The following is a 21984-nucleotide window of genomic DNA, read 5'->3' as shown; positions in this document are numbered from 1 at the left end:
TCAAACCTAATCGTTTTAATTCAGTAATTTGATTTGATTTTTAAGGTAATTTGGTTTGGTTTTAGATTTTAAATATTTTAATTCGATTTGATTTTAAGAAAAAAAATTAATTGAACTAAATTATTTTATTGATTTTTAAATTACTTTATTTTTACAGAGAATTTATGTATTATATATATAAATTATTTAATTTCATTGATTGATGGTTATAAGATTAGTTAGATCAAATAACTTGAAAATCAAATATAAATAAAAATTTTTTATTAAAGCCTAAAAATCGATCGGTTCGAACCGAATCAAACTAATTTGAGACAATTCAATTTAATTTAATTTTTTAAATATTTTAATTCGATTTAATTTTTAAAATATAATAATTTAATTAATTTAATTTTAATAATTCAATTCAATTCAATTTAAATTGAATGCTCACCACTATTTAAATCTTGATACTCATTTTTAATTAAATAATTTCACATTTACCGCTAAATTTAGTGAAAGGATAAAAAATAAATAGTGAAGCCCTTAATGCTCACCTTTGACCCCTTGCTTGGCAAAGGTCAAGGGATAACACTCCCTCCTTTTTGGAGAGTTACCAAACCCAAATCACTGATGATGAGAGGAAGGATATATATATATATATATATATATATATATTTTTTTTAAAGAAAAATATTATTTGTATAATTGTATAATGTTTGGCATGGAAGAAAACTCTTTCGGAGGTGATTGATGGATGTGATCTGCAAAATAGTGCACTTTGATTCTCACGTACATACCATCCCACTGTGTACTTCACACATTTATTTTAGATACAATCCTCAAAAATGATTGGAGTTGTGGAATTTTTGTACACACCCACATTTCTCACATAATATAATAATAATAATAATAATAATAATTTCAAAATTCAAACTCTTCATTTCTTAGTTCATAATAATAATATTATGTCGTCTATTTATCTCAGGGTCATATTATCTTTGAATCTCCTACCTCCTGATGCGTCAATGCTATAGCTTGTTTAGGATGGGAAGTGTCAACAATTACTAGTTCAGATTCGAGGGAAATTATTACTTGGTCTGATTTATTTTACTATATATTTAATATTTTAAATTTATAATAAATTAAATATAGATAAAAAAAATCAATAAATATTATTACTTTTATTACTACTTTTATATAAAACTATTTAATTTTTAAATATTATTATTAATTTTTTAATACTTATGAGTAGTGCATAAAAAAATTTCTATGAATGTTTAAATATTTATGAAATATTAATTATATGTTAAAAATAAATAAAAATATTATTTATATATATTTATTATTTATTATAAAATAAGAGATTATATTTTAAAATAAAAAATAAAAAATTACCAAATTAACTCAATTTATTTTTAACTTTAAAGACTTTTTTTTAAAATAAAATTATGGGTTTATTTTTTCTCGCCAATATATAGTAAATAAATTTTGTTGTTATTGATTAGTTGAATTGATTAGCTCACATTAGTTTATCAGTTTGATCAACTACACAATAAAATAAAATAAATATTGTTTAAAAATTTATTATAATTTGATAATACCCGAATTGATCAAATTAAAATCAAACCAAAATTGTATTAAATCATTTTAAACCGAATTTGTTTTAAAATAGAACAATTTTGAATCAAAATCATTTTGAACTAAAACTAATCCCAACCATAAGCGGTCAAATGGGCAGTTCCAACCCAATAGGTCTTTTATTATCATGTAAAAATTAATTACACATCATATTCTAATTATTATAAAAGTTTTAAGTAATTAATAGGACCAAGGGAGTAGCTAGATGTCCTTGTGCCTTTGTTCTGTAGTTGAGGCTTGTCAAGCTGATCTTTCTTCGGTTGTTGGTTGTTAATGCAATCCATTTTTTCTCTCTCAATGAAGAGAGGACGAAATTGGTTAATGGTAGTTAGTGATTACTAACAGTAACAGAGCTAGAGAAGTATCGTCATGGTACCAAACAAAATTAAAAAATAAAATAAAAGGATTCTACTGTATATATATGCAGAGAGTGAAGTTGCCCTATAATTTCAACTCAATTCCATATTGTGAATCACACCTTCAAAGTGTTGGTTTTTGGTTCCGCAGCTCTCGCCCTTCGTTTTCTCATCCATTGAACAAAACCAGAAGATCAAACCCCTTGTAATTTCACGAGGAGGGAAGACCTTCTCAAAGTAATCCATTTTTCCAAAAATCCAGGAATTCACAATTGCATCTTTTTCTCTTAAATATCTTCTTTTGGATAAGATAAAACTGTGTCTCAAATTTCATCCTAATCCACAAGAGAGAGATCATGAGTCATATTTTGTGTTGAAATGGGTTCTTTTTATAGTTTCCCCTTTTGCATGAACTTCGCTCACCTTTAGTTAGCTCTTTTCAGTTGTTCAAATTTTTTAGCTCCCTGTGCTGCTCATGGACTACTTGAAGGAAGTGGTAGGCAAAAGGTTACATGACCATGTCAACAACAAGATGCCTATATTACCAAGCAGGTCTATATGGGTGCCTGGACCTGTCATAGTTGGTGCTGGACCTTCAGGTCTTGCCACTGCTGCTTGCCTTAAAGAAAACGGTGTTCCAAGCTTGATTCTTGAAAGGGCTAATTGCATAGCTTCCTTGTGGCAGCTCAAAACCTACGATCGTCTCCACCTTCATCTTCCAAAGCACTTCTGTGAGCTCCCTCTCATGCCATTCCCTTCCAATTTCCCAACCTACCCGACCAAACAACAGTTTGTGGCCTACTTAGAGGCTTACACAAACCATTTTGGTCTAGCACCGATCTTCAATAAAACGGTGGTGAGTGCAGAATTCGATTCTCGATGTGGGTTTTGGAAGGTCAAGACCTTGGGGCTGAAGCAGGAGGAGACTGAGTATGTTTGTCAATGGCTAATTGTTGCCACCGGCGAAAATGCTGAGGAGGTTGTGCCAGATATTGAAGGAATGAATCAGTTTGAGGGTCCTATTCTTCACACCAGCTCATACAAGAGCGGGGAGTTGTTTCGTGGGAAGAATGTTTTAGTGATTGGATGTGGGAATTCAGGCATGGAAGTCTGCCTAGATCTTTGCAGCCATAATGCTCGTCCATCCATCGTGGTTAGAGACTCGGTGAGCATACCTATAAGCTCTCTCATTTATTGAAAGCAACTCATCTCTGAGTGAGATAATCTCCTCCAAATTCCTTGCACTCTCTCCCTACCATTCAAAGGAATGAATTTGATGAAAAATCAGGATAGCCTTCATTATTCTTTTACCAACTTATCAAATATATTGCACCAATACACAGTGGGCAATTATTTCTTGTAAAATATCTTCATCTTCTAATTGGGAATTAATACTGGGGTTTCCTTTGGGAAAAATAACATAAGCATAGAAAATAGAAAAATATTATACTTTATGGGAATATGTTCTGCAACAATAGAAACAAGGCAAAGACGAGGCCTTTATTATGCCACTTTCACCCACTTGGTGAGGGAGCTGGAAATTACTTGTTTGACTCAACTATTCTTGTAAACTTTATTTTCTGATGTGTTCTTGACTTTTGGCATTAATGTTATGAAATGTATTTTGTTACATATTTACATTTAAATTTGCAAATCTCTCATTTTCTTGGTAAATGTTTGCATGCGTAACCATGGTTAGCATTTCAAAAACTCACATATCTCTTACAGCCTGTTCTTTTCTTTAATAAAAATTTTTCTCTGGAAAGTGTTGAAGATTCTAAAGTATATATGGAAAATAACATTGCAGTGAATTAAAGAAGCAACTTTTCTTTTGGGCGTGTTATTGCAGGTGCACGTCTTGCCACAAGAGATGCTTGGAAGATCAACTTTTGGATTGTCCATCTGGCTGCTTAAATGGTTTCCCATGCGCCTTGTGGATCAAATTTTATTACTGGTGTCCCGTTTCATGCTCGGTGATACTTCTCACTATGGCCTCCATCGTCCTAAACTTGGTCCCATGCAGCTCAAAACTGCCACAGGAAAAACACCTGTTTTGGATTTGGGAACTCTTGCTAAGATCAAAAGTGGGCATATTAAGGTTTATAACCAATTAACTCTCGACATCATTTAAAATCATATAGAAGCATCACTCATCACAAATTGATTTGCAACCTAATCATGTGATTTTCCCCCTAATTTGTAGGTTTGCCAGGGAATACGGAGACTAATGCATCAATATGTAGAGTTTGTTGATGGAAGCAAGGAAAATTTTGATGCTATCATCCTAGCCACAGGTTACAAAAGCAACGTATCTTCTTGGTTGAAGGTTTGTTTATTAATATATATTTTTTTTTCATTTGATTTTGCTCCACCCTTAACTCGAAATTACACATTTCTGAAGATGATTTCAGTTGCACTAAATTAACTATTTTTCTAATAGGTGCAAATTTGTGTCCATTAAAATAAACTTGACTAAAGACAGGTTCGATCATTGAATTGAATTGAGACCGACCTTGGTCAAACTTGGTTTCGGCTCTAGCCAATGGTTTAGGACCTTGAATCGATTTTAAATCGAGGTTAGTGGGTCAGTTAAGCGCCCTCCCTACTTGAACTGGGCCCAAAACCAACAGGTTAGAACCAGAACCAATCGATTTAAAACTTGTTTTCTTTTATTTCTTTTTTTAAAATTTATACATTGAGTTTGTATTTTTTTGTTTTAATTTTTGAATTATAAACGATATCTAAAATTTTATTATTATTTGATAATAGGTAGAGTCAAATCAAAACCGTTGTGAACTATAACTATTTCAAATTAAAATCATGCTGAAACTGTCCACGTCAGCATCAATCCCCTAAATTTTCAAATTTTACACAGTAAAATCTCTCTGATGTGAACAGTTTTCACATGGTGTTTTGTCAACATTTCTCTTTCCTCTCTTATGCAAAGTTTAAAATGATTCTCTCTACATTTGAAAAATTATTCTATCTATAGATAGAAGAATGATTCTATTTACACATGGCTTAATAAAAAAAAGAGAAATACTGATTAAACTATGCTAAAACTGTCCAGGTTAGCATCTAACTGAAAAATCGATAATTAGAAGTTAGAGAGAGATTTTACTGTGTAAAATGTAAAAGTTGACGACGTTTTGTGTTACATTTTTAAGTTGAAAGACTGTAATGTTATAAAGTTTAGAGACGGTTGTTAAAATTTGTCCCGTTGAATTGCAAATTTAGTTAAATTGGCAGTTTCAGATCAACTCGAAATTGATCAATGACTAACTTTACATTAAGATTCATTTAATGGATTTTACTAATACGAAGACTATATAATTTTAATGACAAATCGTGCAAAGAACCGCGTGAATTACATTTAATTTTAGGGAGTGTTCGTTAATGTTTTGGTTTATGGTTTTTTGTTTTCCTTTTCAAAAAAAATTGAAACACGTTCGCTAATATCTATTATCGTTTAATTTTCATCAATTGTCTATAAGCGTTTTGAAAGCAAAAACAGTTATGCTGAAAACCACAAATCTTGATTTCCACTTTCCAACGTTATTTTAGTTAAAAAAATAATAATAATAATAAGGAGATAATGGGTTACTTTATCCTGCAATACTTCTTTATTTTTTTTTTCTTTTTTAAATATAATTCTTTACAACTTATAAGTACAGATGGTGGAGGGAATACTATAGTTCAAATTTTTTTTAATAATATTTGAGTTTATATATTATTTAATTAATTATAGCTTAAATTTGTTTAAATTAATTTATTTATCTATAATAATTATAATTAAGGTATATATATATATATATATATATATATATATATATATATATATATGAAAAGTCATTAATTAATAATTTATATTTATTATTTCTTAAAAAACAATTCATTTATGCAAGTATACTGATAAAAAAACAGTTTTCAATAAATAAATAATAATAAATATAAACAGTTTTTGATTTTGTTATTTATTAATTGTGATACCAAACATACCCTTTATTTCCATTGATAAAATTTGTTATTTATTATTATTATTATTATTATTATTATTATTATTATTATCGAAGAAAAAGATTTTCTGATGGTGAATTTTTGTGCTTGATCAGGGTAACGAAATGTTTTCAGAGAAAGATGGGCTGCCCCACAAGTCATTCCCAAATGGATGGAAAGGTGGAAATGGGTTATATGCAGTTGGCTTTACAAAGCGTGGCCTGCTTGGCGCGTCAATTGATGCCAGAAGAATTGCACAAGACGTTGAGCTTCGCTGGAAAGCTGAGGCCACAAGTTTCATGGCCAATGGCTCGTGCATTACTGCAACAATGATGTCATGAAAATGATTACATAAAGAAAAAAGAAATCTAACCAACCTTTATGGTTTCTTGGAAATCTAATGAAGTTTCTACTGTTATTTGAACGAGCCAAGCAGGAAAGGACTACATGTTTTTTGCTTTTCATTTGCACAAAAACTAGGAACGTTAGGGTAAAAAAGCTGGGGGTGACCATAAATATTTGTTTGTTTGGGAGGAGAAGATTCTCAATGTGTACATATATATCTTGTGCATCTTTCTAGTTTTCTGCTATTAGTTAGGTACACTTTTTAAGTGAAAGGTGGGGTAGTTTGCAATTTAGTGAAAATAATTAGTATAAGTTAGCTATATTTCCATTGAATTTGAGCTTCATGTATAGAAAAAAAAAAAGTATGATGGTTTCCATCAAGATTTGCTTTCTTTTATTATTATTATTGTTATTATTATTATTTATTTACTTTTAATCAAAATTTACATTCAAAACTTCATAATTTTAGAAATAATTTTAATATCACTAAAATTATTGTTTATTTACGAGATAGTATAATTTTTTAAAAAAACTATAATTCTGAAAAGACCATATTAAAAAATGAATGAAAAGAAGAGTGACATTGATAGTAGTCAAGGGTTTATCATCTTAGGACCATTTTTTAAAATATAAATAATATTCTTTTCTATAAAATAAAAGGCAAAAGTGATTTAAAAGAAAAGGGAAAAAAGAGAAAATAGAAGAAGAAAAAATCATTTAGGTCATGCATGTAAAGGTCTTATGTAGAATTGCAATTTGCCCTCAGCTGGTTCTATTCTATTGATGTGTAGATCAAGCTTTCATAATATATATTTAATTTTCAAGGCTATATATATATATATATATATATATATATATATATATATATATATATAAAATGGATTAATACCTTATTGCTTTGGCCTTTGAATATATCCTCATCAATAGAACTTGGACCACCACTATTTTGTATATAGTCCAGACAATGATCTCCATATTCAAAGCTTGATCCCTGTCAATGTATAAATGGGGTATCACTTACATTGTTTTAACACCATTTGTGAATGAAGATTTAGGTCATATTCAAAACAGGGAAAAGAGCCCATCATCAAGTTTCCACAAAATGACCAGTTTTAAATTACACGTATCCTTCTTTTACTTTAAAAACATCATATAAATTATCCTTGAAATTAATGTTCTAGTATATATAAATCTTTTCGTTTATATTTATTAAAATTAATCATTATAATATAATATCTGTTTCAATTAAAAAAGGTTAGGTTGAGTGAAAAGAACTCGATTTTCTTTAAGATCTTACATTTGAGCATTGTGTAAATGGAAAAAATCGGAGAGCTCTTTCAATATGAATCTGATAGTAGCTCGACTCTAAAAATATTCGGGGGCAGTGAACCACTGAATACCAAAAGTCATAGAGAAAAAAAAATTAATAATTACAATATCTTGTAAATTATAATATTATTAGTGAAAGCGAAGAATTTTTAATTCACATATTTTCCATTTGTTTGTGATATTAAGTTATATTTTCGGACTTCATCTACGACTTTAATGGATTTTTTTTTAATTTTTTTATGAGCTGATCTTTTATTAATAATTATTAAGTTAGAAAAGACTTAACATGGATTCCATTTTGAATCCCGACTCATATGCCTGCTCACGGAAATCAACAAAAAACTTTACAAACCAACAACAAAATAGCAAAAGCCAGTTGACCCTTTGGCTGGTGAAACCTTTCTTCTTTTAAGTTTTATCTTTTTTTTATGATTTTTTTTTTTTTTTTATGAATAATCGATTCTCTCTCCAAAATATCAGATTTTTGGAGTTGGAATTTATACTTTGAAGTTCATCAAAAGACCTTATGATTCTTGGTTGAGAGCCATTTTCTTGATTGTTTGTTATGATTAATGTTCTTCTCCATCTTATAAGGAGTTTTTTTTTTCTTTTTTTTTTTTTTTTTTTTTTTTATATATCAATATGTCGTTGGTAGAGCAATTGTTTATAGATGTTGATCTTCTTCTATTGGAGTGTGATAATGTGGTCTGCTCCTCCAATAAAATTAATGGATCAAATCTTTATATTCATCATATGCAATAAATTTCTGGATAGTCATGATAGGTATGAAAATTACAAAATGTTGTTTGGTCACTTTAAATATCAATATTTCTTGTTACGCTTACCTTTCAATTTATTTAGATAGAATTTCATTTAATATCAGCAAATTCTATTATGAGTTATTGGCTATGACATTTTATTTTGTATTTGGATTTCAGGAGAGAGGTTTTGTTCTCCCTATATTATTTATATTAATTTAAATTTAATTAATAAAACCCTAATTTATTTGATTTTTTAAAAGATAGAAAAATTGACGCAGCGTGTAACGCGAAGAAGGATTGATACGCGATCAAACTCTTAAAATTAAACACGATCTAATCCAAAATTTTAAAATAAACAAGGCTTAATCCAAAGTTTAAAAATAAATAAAGCAAGAACAACTTCATGAGAATGAAAACTTCATTGAATAATTCTGAAAACTTATATATAATGAAAATATAATGGATATTTATATAGTTCTAGATTCTAATTTAAACACGAATGAATTAAAGCATCCTAATCTAAATAGAAAATATATTTAAAGAACTAAATTAAATAGAAATAATATTTTAGAGTTCTAAATAAACTAGAAAATATAAATAAAACTTATCTAAGAAATTAAAGAATCCGAATCCTCCTGAAAATAGGAAAATATAAGCATTCGGATTTGGTTTGGATTTGCGCAATGTGTCATTCATCCACATTTTTGAGAAAATTCAACCTCGAGTTTTAAAGTGTTGAATAATAAAAAACTCCATTGAGAGATCACTGCCTGTCTCCTTCTTAAATGATATTAATAAAGTTGACTTGAACAAAATTTAATTGAAGAACTTCACATTGTCCTTTGCATCCATTAGAACATCTAGACAAATAAAATCAACCAAATTAATAGAGATTAAAGGGTTAGATAAATTTTTAACCTCCATAAACTCCATGATTTGAGTTTCTTCAATTTTCGTTTTCTTCATAGATTGTCTGTCTTCAATTCCCTTCGAATTCTCCATGATTTGTTGTTCTTCATTCTTTAGGATACTTTTGTTAAACTCTTCGTCATTCGTCATAGTGAAAGAAAATAAAATCAAAATTTCAGATTCTTCAAATTCAAATTCTTTAAGCTTAGGGTCTTCAACTTTGAGTTTTTTTTTTTTATGTATGTTAATCTCTTTATTCTTGCTCCAAATTTTCTACACCTTTTTATGTCTTAATAAGATTCGCTTTCACCTTCACATTCTTTATTTCTATTGGAGTACACAATTCCTGAACACCACCTCTCTTATATTTATCATTAGTAACAAATGTTATTTTAGAATTAAAGAGAACAGAATCATAACTGAATCTACTGTGGTTATTTCCTCTAGTTTGATTTAATTTATGATTTCTCTTCTCAGCATTATGAACTCCCAATAAGCAGTGAATCTCTTGTAATTGTTACATAATTTATGTTATAGAATTTTGATGCTTTTCGATTGCTTTTCAAATAGCTGGTAACCCTAATCTTCATCACGAAGTTGATTGCCACCACCACTAGTATGGGCCACCATAATGAGGGTAAAATTCTTGCTCTGATACCACTTGATGCAGTGTATAGTATGGGAAAATATCGATACACGATCAAACCCTTAAAATTAAATAAGATTTAATCCAAGATCTTAAAATAAACAAGACTTGATCTAAAGTCTAAGGATAAATAAAGCAAAGGCAACTTTATAAGAAAGAAAATTTCATTGAATAATTTTGAAAATTTGTACATAATGAAAATATAATGGATATTTATAAAGTTATAAATTTTAATTTATGTAGGAATGAATAAAAGTGTCATAATTTAAATAGAAACTTATTTAGAGACCTAAATTAAATAGAAGTAATATTTTAGAGTCATAAATAAACTAGAAAATATAAATAAAACTTATCTAAGAAATTAAGGAATCCGAATCCATATAAAAGCAGTAAAACATAAATGGATTTACACATTACATCAAAAAGAGAAGAAATAAAAAAAAAAAAAACCATGCCCAAAAGGTAGCAGTCACCTGTTGCTCAATTGACCAAGACAAACGAAAGAACCAAATTGGCAGAGGACAGCCCACAACTCGATATCAACTTTAATAGTTGTTGACATATTATTAGAGCATCTTTAATGGAAAAATGTAGAGTTTGTGTAATTTCCTTTTAAATATTAATTTTTTTGTAATTCATTTGATTCTAATTATAACTTAGAAAATAATTCCAGTACTATTACATTAAATTTATTAGTTTTTAATATGAGATAAAATGAATTTATACATATTCATACTAAATTTAATGCATACACTATAGAAATTTAATTTTTTAGATTCAAATTCAAATCGTATTAATACAATATATTTTTAGTACATGTATCACTGACTTGAATTGACTTGAATTGAATCAATCATATGAGATGGATTTACTTAAACTTGAACCAATCATTGTTAAATGATTGAATTAACTAATTAGTTAGTTAGCCCTCTACTTTTATAAGTCTTTTGAATTCCTTATAATTTTTAGATGTGAAACTTTTGACAGCCCGTGCAATAATACATTTTGAGAGGAAAATTAATTTTGAATGGAGAATTTGGCCTAGATAGGATCCACATCTACCATGGACAACAGTGCATTGTAGTGTAGTTTAGGGCATGATAACAGAAAAAAAAATATTCTTGCCTCTGATTGTTTTGTAAAAAATATTTTTTTAAAAAATATTTTTTATATATTTTTTTAGCATTTGAGATGCTCAGAAAATAATCAACTGAAATTTTTTCTGATCAAAAGGAAAACTAAGTAATTTTCTAAATTTTAATAATCTGATTACAAGTTTAAAATATTTATACATAATATAAACACATACCATTAGTTTAATATTACAATAAAAAAATAATAAATATTTTTATGAAAAACATTCTCTTAAGAAGCATTTTTCATGAAAAATATTTTCTATATATAAATAATTTTTCGTGAAACAAACGAAACATTAATATTTCATTTTATATTAAAGCATAGTATTTTTAAGTAGTTTTTGCTCAAATCCCATTAGGATATTTTACATGGCAAAATTATTTGTTTCAATAATTAAGCTGAATCATATCTTAAGAAAAAAATAGTTAAAAACCAATAAATTTATTTTAATGATATGGAAGTCATTTTCAAGATTACGAGGACTCGAATTTGAGTTCTACTATGAGTTAGAAACCACTATATTTTTTTTTTATTGAAAAGAGATTTAAAGAATTGAATAATGATTGATAAAATACATTACAAAAATGAAATTTTATTTTTAATATTTTTTTATCATAAAAATAAAAAATATTGAAAATTTTAAACTCTTTACATGTGGAGGATGACATGTGTGGAATAATCATGTTTGGATAAAGATTATACATGATACCTAACAGGAAAATTCTTAGATGCAAGGAGGATGTATGGAAATGGACAATGACACACCCCATATGTTGCAATGGTGGATAGTAGTTAAGGGTTTAATGATTTGTTGTTGGTGGGTTATATTCCGACCGACTGGAGTTGATGAGCACATTCAAATCGAATCTTCTTGTATTAATTGGCTTCAAAATAATATCAACGTCAAAGGCTAGTACATCTTGACGGGGGTGCCCTGCTAATAATTTGGATGGTCCATTAGACCCCACAATTCCCCTTTATGCCGACTTTTTTTAATTATTTTTTTAATTGAGTATAAGAAAAATTAATTCATACAATCGTTATATGTACTATAAATTTAATTTTTTTATAAATAAAGATTTTATTAATTAAAAATAATAGACTCCATTCATCTAAACTCGATCAATAAATTACCTGATACACCCCACCTAAAAACTGAAATACTAGGTGAAAAGTATAAACCAAGAGCCAAAAGTAGGACCAAAAGAAAACCAGAAACAAAGCAATGCCAGCAAGTTAACAAAGAAAACCACAAAAGAAAGTAACAAAAAAGCTGAATCCCAGGTCCGCATAGCGCCAGCTAGAGCAGAGGATAACATAGCAACAACCTAAACTTAGCAATCCAAAATTACAGCCAACCAAGAACCAACTCCAAACCCAAGAACAGAAAAGCAACGGTAGCCAGGTTTATAGAGGAGCTAGCCTGAGATACAACACACAAACAGGTACCAGGAGCAATCCCAAAAAACAAGTCAAGACTCTAGTGCCAAAGGAGACAACAGCAGCATAATTGTATTACAAAATTTTAATCGTTAATTATAATGAAATTCATATAAAATTTACAAATATGATCATATTCAGAGTCCCCTTTTAGATTTCTCCTTTTTGTAATTTTATATGATTCCAAATTTCTTCTACATAATTCTGGTGGTTTAGAGTAGGCCAGATCAGTTAAAATGGTTAGGTCATGTAACGCATCATGGATTAAAATAACGTATATAGACTGAAATTTTTATTTTATATATGATTTGTTTGACGAGTTATATAATGATAAATAATTTTTTTTTCTTTTATAACATACCCAAGATTCAAACTTTTATTAAAATAATATAATATCCCTCATAATAGTTTTAAATTGATTGCTTATGTATTTTCATTTTACATATCATTCCTAAGAAAAATATAATCATAGTATGTTCTTTTTCTTTCTAATATAGTCTACAAAGAGGGATTAGAAAATAATATCTTAAATTTTAAATTTCATTAATTTTTTTTTTAAATTTAGTAAACTCGTCCTAAAAAAATGACTTGGTCTAATTCACTTCCAAAAATTAGTTTAAGGATATTAACATGTTTTTTTCATGTTTAAAATCGAACACTTGAAATGTAAAATATTTATAGGAGACCAAATATTTATTAGGGAAACTCTGATAATATCTTAGAAAAATGAAAATCTAACTTAATCTCAAAAACTAGTTCAAAAGAGAAGGAGTATTCAAAATTTTTTATAGAGCTCATTAGACCTATCCTAAACTAGGATAGTAATAAGAAGAATTATAATTGGACTTATTGTCTCACATTAATTTGGGATAAGATATTTGAGTTACCTATAAAATTTGGATAAAATTTTTTGCGTTTAAGTCAATTTTTGAAGTGAAGTTAGATCAGGTCTATTTTCTCTATACTATACATGAAAGCTATCTTTTTTCCTCTAATAACTTTCATATTTGGTAAATATGGATAACTCACTCACTTCTTGCAGCTTTAAGGGTAGAGAAGCGAAAAGCCTCGAACAAGAAGAGAGATTGGAGGACACTGGTTATCTAAGTATGACTACTAGCTGCAATGAACCATTAGGAGTGAAGGAGAATTGTTTTACTTTTGTTCAGCCGACAGCAACTGGTTGCTAATTCTTTAACTCAACAAAAAAGTTGTAGGTTTGGCGCATCTGCCAACTGCAATATTTTCTGTATTCTTAGAGAAATGATCAGCTAACTAGTTAAGAAGTACTACTACTGCTACTATATGGAGTTGCCCTACAAAGTTATATGCATGGTCCAGAGGCATGTGATTGCCATGCAGATTGCAAGTCACACCGGCGGGGCAGCTGTAGGTAGACATACTGCGCATGTGCTCGTGGATTTGGACCATCAACTTGGGTTGATGGATTTACTGCTTTTATTGTGAGTGGTCCTTAATTTTATGGTAGTAAAACGTCTTCATCTCTCTATACATTTTCAGCAGGACCATTTCTTCCCATTATTTTTACTTTTTTTATTATAAAAGAAAAAGACTGAAACGTGTTATAGCTATAGGGACGGTGGCGTTTGAGTTAGACTTAGATTTTTATGTTCCAAACTTTGTCCTTTTTGAGAAAATGAAAGTGAATTAATTAATTGATGTATTCAATTCTACCATTTCTCTTTGATTTCATGATTTTCTTGGCCATATATATCTATAAGTTTACTTTGTCAAATGAAGCAGCCAATAATGGAATAATTAAGAGAGAAGAGAGAAGAATAGGACTTTTTGCTGCAAATTACGGTTCTTAATTTTGATGGTTTTTTAATAAGCTATCAAAACATTTTTAATCGATATTGGAACTTCTGCAAATATTTTATATTTTAATTCAGTTTTGGGTGTAAGAGGTGTATTAATATCTTATATCAGTTTAAAATAGAATTATACCTCTTATAATACCTTGAACACTCCTTCTTAAGTTAGCTTTAAGGATTAAGTTAAACCCGACTTACTATTTTGAGAATATCTATTGCATGCCTTCAAAATTAAAAGAGTAAGCACCAATGAACTTAGTCTGATGATGGGTATTTTTCTCAATTTAAGCAATCACTCAAGCTGGAGTCTTCTCATCATTATTATTCTTTGATATTAAATTGCTTTTATTAATCAATTTTTGAGTAGTGGGTTTAGCAAAATTGTTATTAGCTCACTGAATTTATTTATATTTATATATAGATCCTTAACCAAGAAGGAAATTGTGGGTAAAGCCCTAGGCTTTTGAAGATTGCATAAAAAGAAAAGGGTTCTCCTTTGAGTCTATCTTTATTACGTAGATGAAAAGGGCAAGACGTGCAGGTGCGCTGTGAATAGGCGAAGACGATCAGAGGATCAGAAGCAACAGGAAAGGAGATTATAATAGTAATGAAGGTAGGGAATTGTGATATGGATACTCCACACTTTTCTTTACTCTTTCTTGAGCATGGAATGATACTAAGGACCACCATTTGCAACTTGCCTTCTTCAATCATTAGACTATCCCTCGCTCCACATGTCATGGGATTCTTTTCGTTGTCTATTTAATAATTTAAAAAAAAAATCAAAAAATTGAATCATAACCTCTTACCATAATTGCTCACTTACTAGAGCACTAATTCAATGGTTTTGCCCAGTCTAGCATAGTCTAAAATTGAATGCATATCATTCACTTACTAATAGAACTAGGTTTAAAAAATATTTCAAAGAAATTAAATAAGTGAAAGACATATATGTAAAAAGAAATTATAAATTCATTTTACAACTAATCAATAACAATTCTTCCTAATACAGTATGCTCTTAAATACCCAAAGTCTTGGTCGAATGCTTACACAGTCGTGATCCGAACCACCTTATGGTTTGGCCTAGAGACCATGTCTCGGACATGGGTGAGTGATGGTTACCAAGACTTATGGATTGAACAATGATACTTGCCCAACATATCTTAATACTTTTAATTCAACATATAAACACTATCTGGCATATCCTTTGAAACTATTAGGTTCTGTTCGGCAATATTAACTGTTAGTGATTAGCTATTTATATAATTGTTAAAGTAGAAGTGTTCGGTAAAAATAACTGTTAGATTAGCTGTTAAATATAAAATAACTGTTAGATTATTCATCATAGTCAAAATGCTCCCTCAACCTCTAAAAGTTAAGAGGAATAACTTTTCATGAATCACTCCCTAAACCTCTAAAAACTAATATAAACATTATATCACTAAATAGTATAAATAAGAGAAGTAGTATTTTAACTCAGATCAAAACGCTAGATGCTACCTTGAAAGCTATCGTCAAACAGAGTTTCAATCATATTCTATTTAGACTTCCTCCAAAATAGGAACCTTTCATAATCACATTCCTAGTCTAAATAGGAGTCCACTAGATATCTATAAAAGGGGACAGCTAGATACGCTTTTTTTTTTTCTGAACCTAATTTCTATTCATTTATTCTCTCAGATTCCTTACTAAGTTGAGCATTGAGGTTATCAAAGGTAAATTTACCCGGTGTCCCTTTTTCGTATTATAGGTCTATAACCACAGATATCTCTATGACAACATCACTTCCTTAGATATTATTCTACCTTATTTATATTTGAATTAGCTTGATTCGATTTATTGTTTTACATGGGAATCTCCTTTTTATGTACATGTTTATATAAATTTGATTAGGCATGCGCATGGGATTCTAAAGTGAGAGGCTACGTACGTAGAGTGGAGTCTGGAATTTGCTATTTGAGTTCCTATCTTATCTCTCACATTAATTGATTAGAAAACAGCAGCTGAACTAACAATCACCATGCTTGATTAAATGATTTGAGAAATGATACTTTTGTGTCCAATTTGCCGTACGTTAGTGACTGATAACTATTCATTTACTTGAAAATAAATTGCATGCCATATTCAAGTCTTTTCAAACTATTTTTGAGGGCGAAAGTTAATGAAATTTTTTACACTTCAAAAAATTCCTTTATATTAGCTAAAATGGCCCAGAAAACCTGCTCAATCATATCGAGGTCCCATCTTCTTAAAAATGATACGTACTGTACTTTTTATACCAAGAACTCAAAATCTTTTTTCAAATGAATTTGGAAATACGCTTTTGGTGGAAAATTCTTTGCTTTGGACTTGTTTTAATATGAGAATTATTGCTCATATTTATGGTTTGTTTTGATGCTCAAACCAAGTGGGAAGCGATAATAGTAATTCCTAGTCCCTTATTGAAAGGAAAGATTGTGTTTTGATTGCTATCCATTTTGGTTTTGCACCTTTTTTCTGGGTTATTACATTTAGCATGTCATGCTCTTAGCTTAGATATTGATCGGGTGTACAAATGTTAAGTTTTTCCTTATTAATTAATTTAATAAAATAATTTTACTTATAAAAAAATTATTTGGTGCATTTATTCTGTTTATAAAACAAATTCACCATACATGATCATTTATTATAATGGCACTCACATCAAATCCATTATAATCCATAGTTACAATTAATCTGTTCTAAATACAACAGATTTATTTTATAATTTCCTAAAAAAAATAGAAAAAGCAAGAAATAGTAAAAGAAGATATTAGAAACATTAAATTATTTTATTTTTACCAATGAGTTTTAATTTAATCATCTTCAAGGATATGAGGACTAAATTTTGAGTATCTAGTCAGTTCCGAATGAATGAAAGAAATATTCTATTTTTATGGAATGGATTTCTCATATATATGTAAATCAATTTTATCAAGTTAGTAAAATAAATAAAGGGAGCACGAATAAGAAGACGATGATGGAAAGAAAGGGTGGCCATATTTCCTTTGTTTGGATGTCCTAATAAGGAATATTGTGAAAGAAAAGGATATAATATACGTCTCTCTTTATAGGGTTAAAGAATGGAGAGGAAGAAGAAAATCAAAAGAAAAATTAGAAGAAAATCAACAGAAAAATTAAAAGAAAATAAGTGAGAAATAAGGGTTTTAATTGCTAGTCTAATTAGTTTTTCTTCACTTTTAAGATATAGGGAGATGGACAAAACTGGAGTTCAAATATATTTATTTACCTAATATAAGATTATTCACTTTTATAATAAAAAAAGAAGATGGCTATCTTTCATTGTATAACTCATTAGTTATTACCTATCCCATTATGCTTACATTGAATTAAAAAAAAAGGTTCTAACTTAGCTTCCGTGGATTGAGGATGAGATGGATAGGGGATGCAAGGGCAGAGATCATCAGCTGAGCAAAAAGATGCTTCTCATCTCTCCTTTTGGTTGCAACATAAAGAGAAGACTCTGTACAACTCCCACATGCTGGCTTTTCTAGGGAAATTTGTCTCCTTCCTTCTTGGAATCTTAAGGGAATACTGCAAGAATCTTCCAATGCTTCAAAAGATCACCTATTCCTATACGCACTAAAAACAAAAATCCTCAAGCGTTTATCACTGGGTACTAGGGAGTAGTTAATGGGATCCACACTAAGTGGAAACTGCGTCAAAGATTCTTTCCTTTAGAACACAATTTTCACATTTCCTTTGAGCAAATTATATATATATATATATATATATATTTCCTTAATTAGAATAGGCTCCATAGACTTTAGGTCTTCAGCATGAATATGAAATTCCCATTATATGAAGAGTTCTACCACTCCTTTCTGTACTCGAAACAAGACAGAAAAAGCCACTTCAAAGGTCCATAAAAATCAGGCTAGGTGAAACCTAGATTTTGTCTTAGTGTTGTAATGCTTTAATTCTAAGGATCTGTTTGGTAGAATTTTAAAAATTTAAAAGTTAATTATTATTCTTAAAAGTTTTAATTTTTAAAGATGTGCTCAATAGAAGGTTAAAAAATCAAATGATAAATGTTACTCTATAAATTATAATTTGAAAGAGGGTAATTATTAACCTGAATCTCCAGATTAACATTTTACTCATCAAAAATATATAAATATTAATGAGATAAAAAGTTAATATAGTCTTTTTAAACATCTAAACAATATTTATGAGTGGTTAAAAATTATAAGAGTAATAATTATCCATTATTAATATCGTACTAAACACTCTCAATATTTAAATTTATTAAATTTATTATTTAATTAGTGATTAAAAGTTATAAGAGTAATAATTATCTATTAAAAATCTCGTACTAAACACCTCCAATATTTAAATTTATTAAATTTATCACCTACTTCAAAATGAAGTCTTTGAATGAAATGTTCATGAACTTAGATCTTGGTGTATATAAATTGGTCTGAAAATATTCAAGATCTTAAATAAAAAATGAAATAAAACCTTTATTTCTCATTTCTTAGTAACAAATAAAGTAATTAATTAATCTTGTTTAATTATTTAGATGAAATGAAATTAATTTAGAGAGAGGCTACCATAGAGCCACTAATAAGAAAGAAAAATAAATCAAGTATAGATATATATTTAATATATTTTTTTTAACTAAAAAAAATGAGGACTCTTTGGGTATGACGGTCACTGTCCCCTTAGGTCTAAAACCCGAAGTCATCGGTTGATACCCTCGATTTAACTCAACCCCATAGAAAAGGAGCTACCATTGAACTCGATATAGCACTCAATGAGACGAACCATTGAACAACCCGCTGACTCCTCCTATTTCACTCTTAAGCAAAGACATATATTTAATATGACTTAATCATAACTCAGCCCCCAATGTTGTTTATTTAAGGATTTGGTTAATTTGTAGGGGCAGAATAACTTGATAATTAATCATAAAGATTATCTTTGCATCTTAATTAATCATATAATTTTTTAATAAAATTAGTGAAAAGCCTTACATATATATATATATGGAGACAAAAAATATTATTATTTAATACTTTGAATGTATTCAGTGTTGAAAAGAATTCTGCTTAATTTATATTTTTAGAAAAATTTTATTTGTTTGTGAGTGCCCATGCCCTATACAATACATGCTATATGCTGTATTATACTGATATGATAACGAATTACAAAACCATTAAAAAAAGAGTAGGAAAAATATGGGCTTGCTGCAGCTTGCAGCCTGAAAAATGTATCTACGGATCTAAAATTTTCCTAATGGGCCACTGAAATCATAACTCTTGTAGATGGAATTCTACAATATGTACTCATGGTTTTTTTTTCTACTCGATTCAATATAAATTTTAAAGATAAAAAATATGGTAAAGTTTATTTATTAAATATATAAATTTTATATATCTATATGTTAAATACATAATAAAATAGGTCTAGACAAAAATTACCCTTGGCCGTATGTAGAGTGAACAAATTAAAACCTATAGGAAACAAATCATAATAACATTTCAGAAGCCTAATTGAATATCAGAATTTTTTCTACACCCTTCATTGATCTGCCAAATTCAATATATATACAGCGGCTATTGCTCACCACTGCATCAAATATTTTTTTAATCAATAAGTGAATTAAAATTTTTATTAATAGGAAGGACTTAAGAAAAACTTAACATTAACACGTTTCCTAAATTCTGGTCGACAAATCTCCCCATTACACCCCAGTTGAATGTCAGAAATTAATCCAGAAAATACTGAAAACAAGTTCAAAGAAAAGGAAAAGAAATCACAATTGAAAATCCTAATTAAGTCCAGAACTGCAAGCTTCTGGCCATGATCTATGCTTCAGGATTCATGTCTTTCACTGTGGTTTTTTATTCTTCATCTCAAACTCATTAATATCGAAAATGTCAGAGAATTGAGGAATATGCACATGAGAAGAAACGTTAGAAGGCAACACTGATTGCCTGCTTAGACCACAATAGCTTCCTGAGTGAGCCCAAGGATTATTATTCATCATCATCGCATTAGCAGCTGGATGATCAAAAGAGTATGCAGGGGCTTTAACTGGAGACCACGGTGATCTCTTGCTGCTGCTGCACTCACCCACAAATTGGCTGAAATAATTGTCACCATTGGCCATCATCATCATCATCAACATTGGACTATTGAGAGGATTAACGTTAAAAGGAAGCATCTGCGGGAGATTTTGATCGGATGCATTCACAAAGGTTAATGGTTCAGGCTTAAAAACCTCTAATTCCATTTTCTTTTGCTGCAATGCGTTTGCGAAAGTTGAAGCCAATGAACTTGATTTATAATTGTTATTGCTGGAGTATCCTCCTTCGATAATCTCTGGCCTGGAACCAAACATCAGATAATGGTCACCTTTACTCTTCAAAACCATACTAGTTGCAACTTCAAGCTTAGAATCAAGAACCCCAGCAAGTACATTAAGTTCAGAAGATTGCAACAGGTTTAGACGATTATCCCACGCTGGAAACTTTGCTTTCAAGCAAGCCTTTCGCATTTTAGCAATCTCATCATCAAGTTTCTTTTGCCGTGCCACAAAGAAACTAGACAAATCTTGGTTTTTCCTGCGTTCTTTGTCCTGAGATCTGTATCTGTTTATAATGCGCCTCATATCAAAGCGATCAGTAGGCCATGTCTCAACATCAATGGGACGATTATTGAAATTTGGCCCTAAGATGATCACGCAAGCATCCACATCACAGAGAATATGAAACTCCTGCAATTTCTTGATTAAACCCTTTTTCCTTTTCTGATAGGTTATCATGCGAGACTTCTCATTCGTTATCAGTTCCATGTTTAGCTTTCCTCGACCCATATCTTGATCTACAAAAAGGAAAAATCTTTCAAAAATATGTTATATAATTACCACACCATGAGTTCCATTAGAAATTCTCTCTTTCAAAAGCAGCCATTTAGAAGCAAAAATTAGAGACTTCAATTACCAGCTAATTAGATAGCAAAGTGTTTTAAGAAATGTATACTAATCTTGATTTTGGCATCAATATGTTTAATTTTAAGTATAGATCAATCATAAACAACATAATGCAAAATCAAAACAATAAAGGCATAAACAATGAACGAAGTTTATATTATAATAAAGAGAGAAAAGAGTGTATAGTAAAGAGAAAACCTTAGATTTTAATGGCCTTTCAAGGTTTTATTTGATCTAATTACAGCATCATAATAATGTAATAGCTGAAGACCTTTATAAAGGTATAGCGTAGATTATTGCAGTATATTAATGATAATCATTACTATTATGGAAACACATTATAATTGACTAATTTTTCATACCAACAAATTATGAAATTAATTATTATCTTTAATTTCCATAACAAGACTTGTGTATAAATGTCTCCAAATCTTATATCCTTTTATCTTCTAGGCATTTGTAATAGTATTGTGTGCATATAACACTATATTTGGGCTTCATTTTATAAATTTTTTTTTTACTAAATTTTTTATCTCATAGTTTTTTTTAATGAAAATTTTATAATATTTTAAAATTTTATTAATAAAAATATAGCAACATAATAAAATACAAATTAAAGATATTAAATATTTTAAA

General features: G+C 29.2%; 2 protein-coding genes across 2 annotated transcripts; one reads left to right on the top strand and one right to left on the bottom strand.

Annotated features, from left to right (window-relative positions):
- Nucleotides 1-2076: 2076 nt before the first annotated feature.
- LOC110652192 (indole-3-pyruvate monooxygenase YUCCA2-like) lies at nt 2077-6695 on the top strand. The gene is made up of 4 exons (XM_021807747.2): nt 2077-3138; nt 3823-4071; nt 4177-4299; nt 6086-6695. Exons 1-4 carry the CDS (start codon nt 2449-2451, stop codon nt 6308-6310), a joined length of 1287 nt encoding a protein of 428 aa, XP_021663439.2. The 5' UTR covers nt 2077-2448; the 3' UTR covers nt 6311-6695.
- A 13549-nt stretch (nt 6696-20244) lies between these two features.
- LOC110652367 (MADS-box protein FBP24-like) lies at nt 20245-21231 on the bottom strand. Its single transcript, XM_021807936.2, has one exon. It carries the CDS (start codon nt 21229-21231, stop codon nt 20245-20247), a length of 987 nt encoding a protein of 328 aa, XP_021663628.2.
- Between the last annotated feature and the right edge of the window lie 753 nt (nt 21232-21984).

This window comes from Hevea brasiliensis, chromosome 4, assembly GCF_030052815.1.
Source record: "Hevea brasiliensis isolate MT/VB/25A 57/8 chromosome 4, ASM3005281v1, whole genome shotgun sequence".
In the NCBI taxonomy this organism is placed as follows: Eukaryota; Viridiplantae; Streptophyta; class Magnoliopsida; order Malpighiales; family Euphorbiaceae; genus Hevea; species Hevea brasiliensis.
Note: the sequence above shows the minus strand (reverse complement) of the source record. Positions and strands in the feature narration are given on the sequence as shown.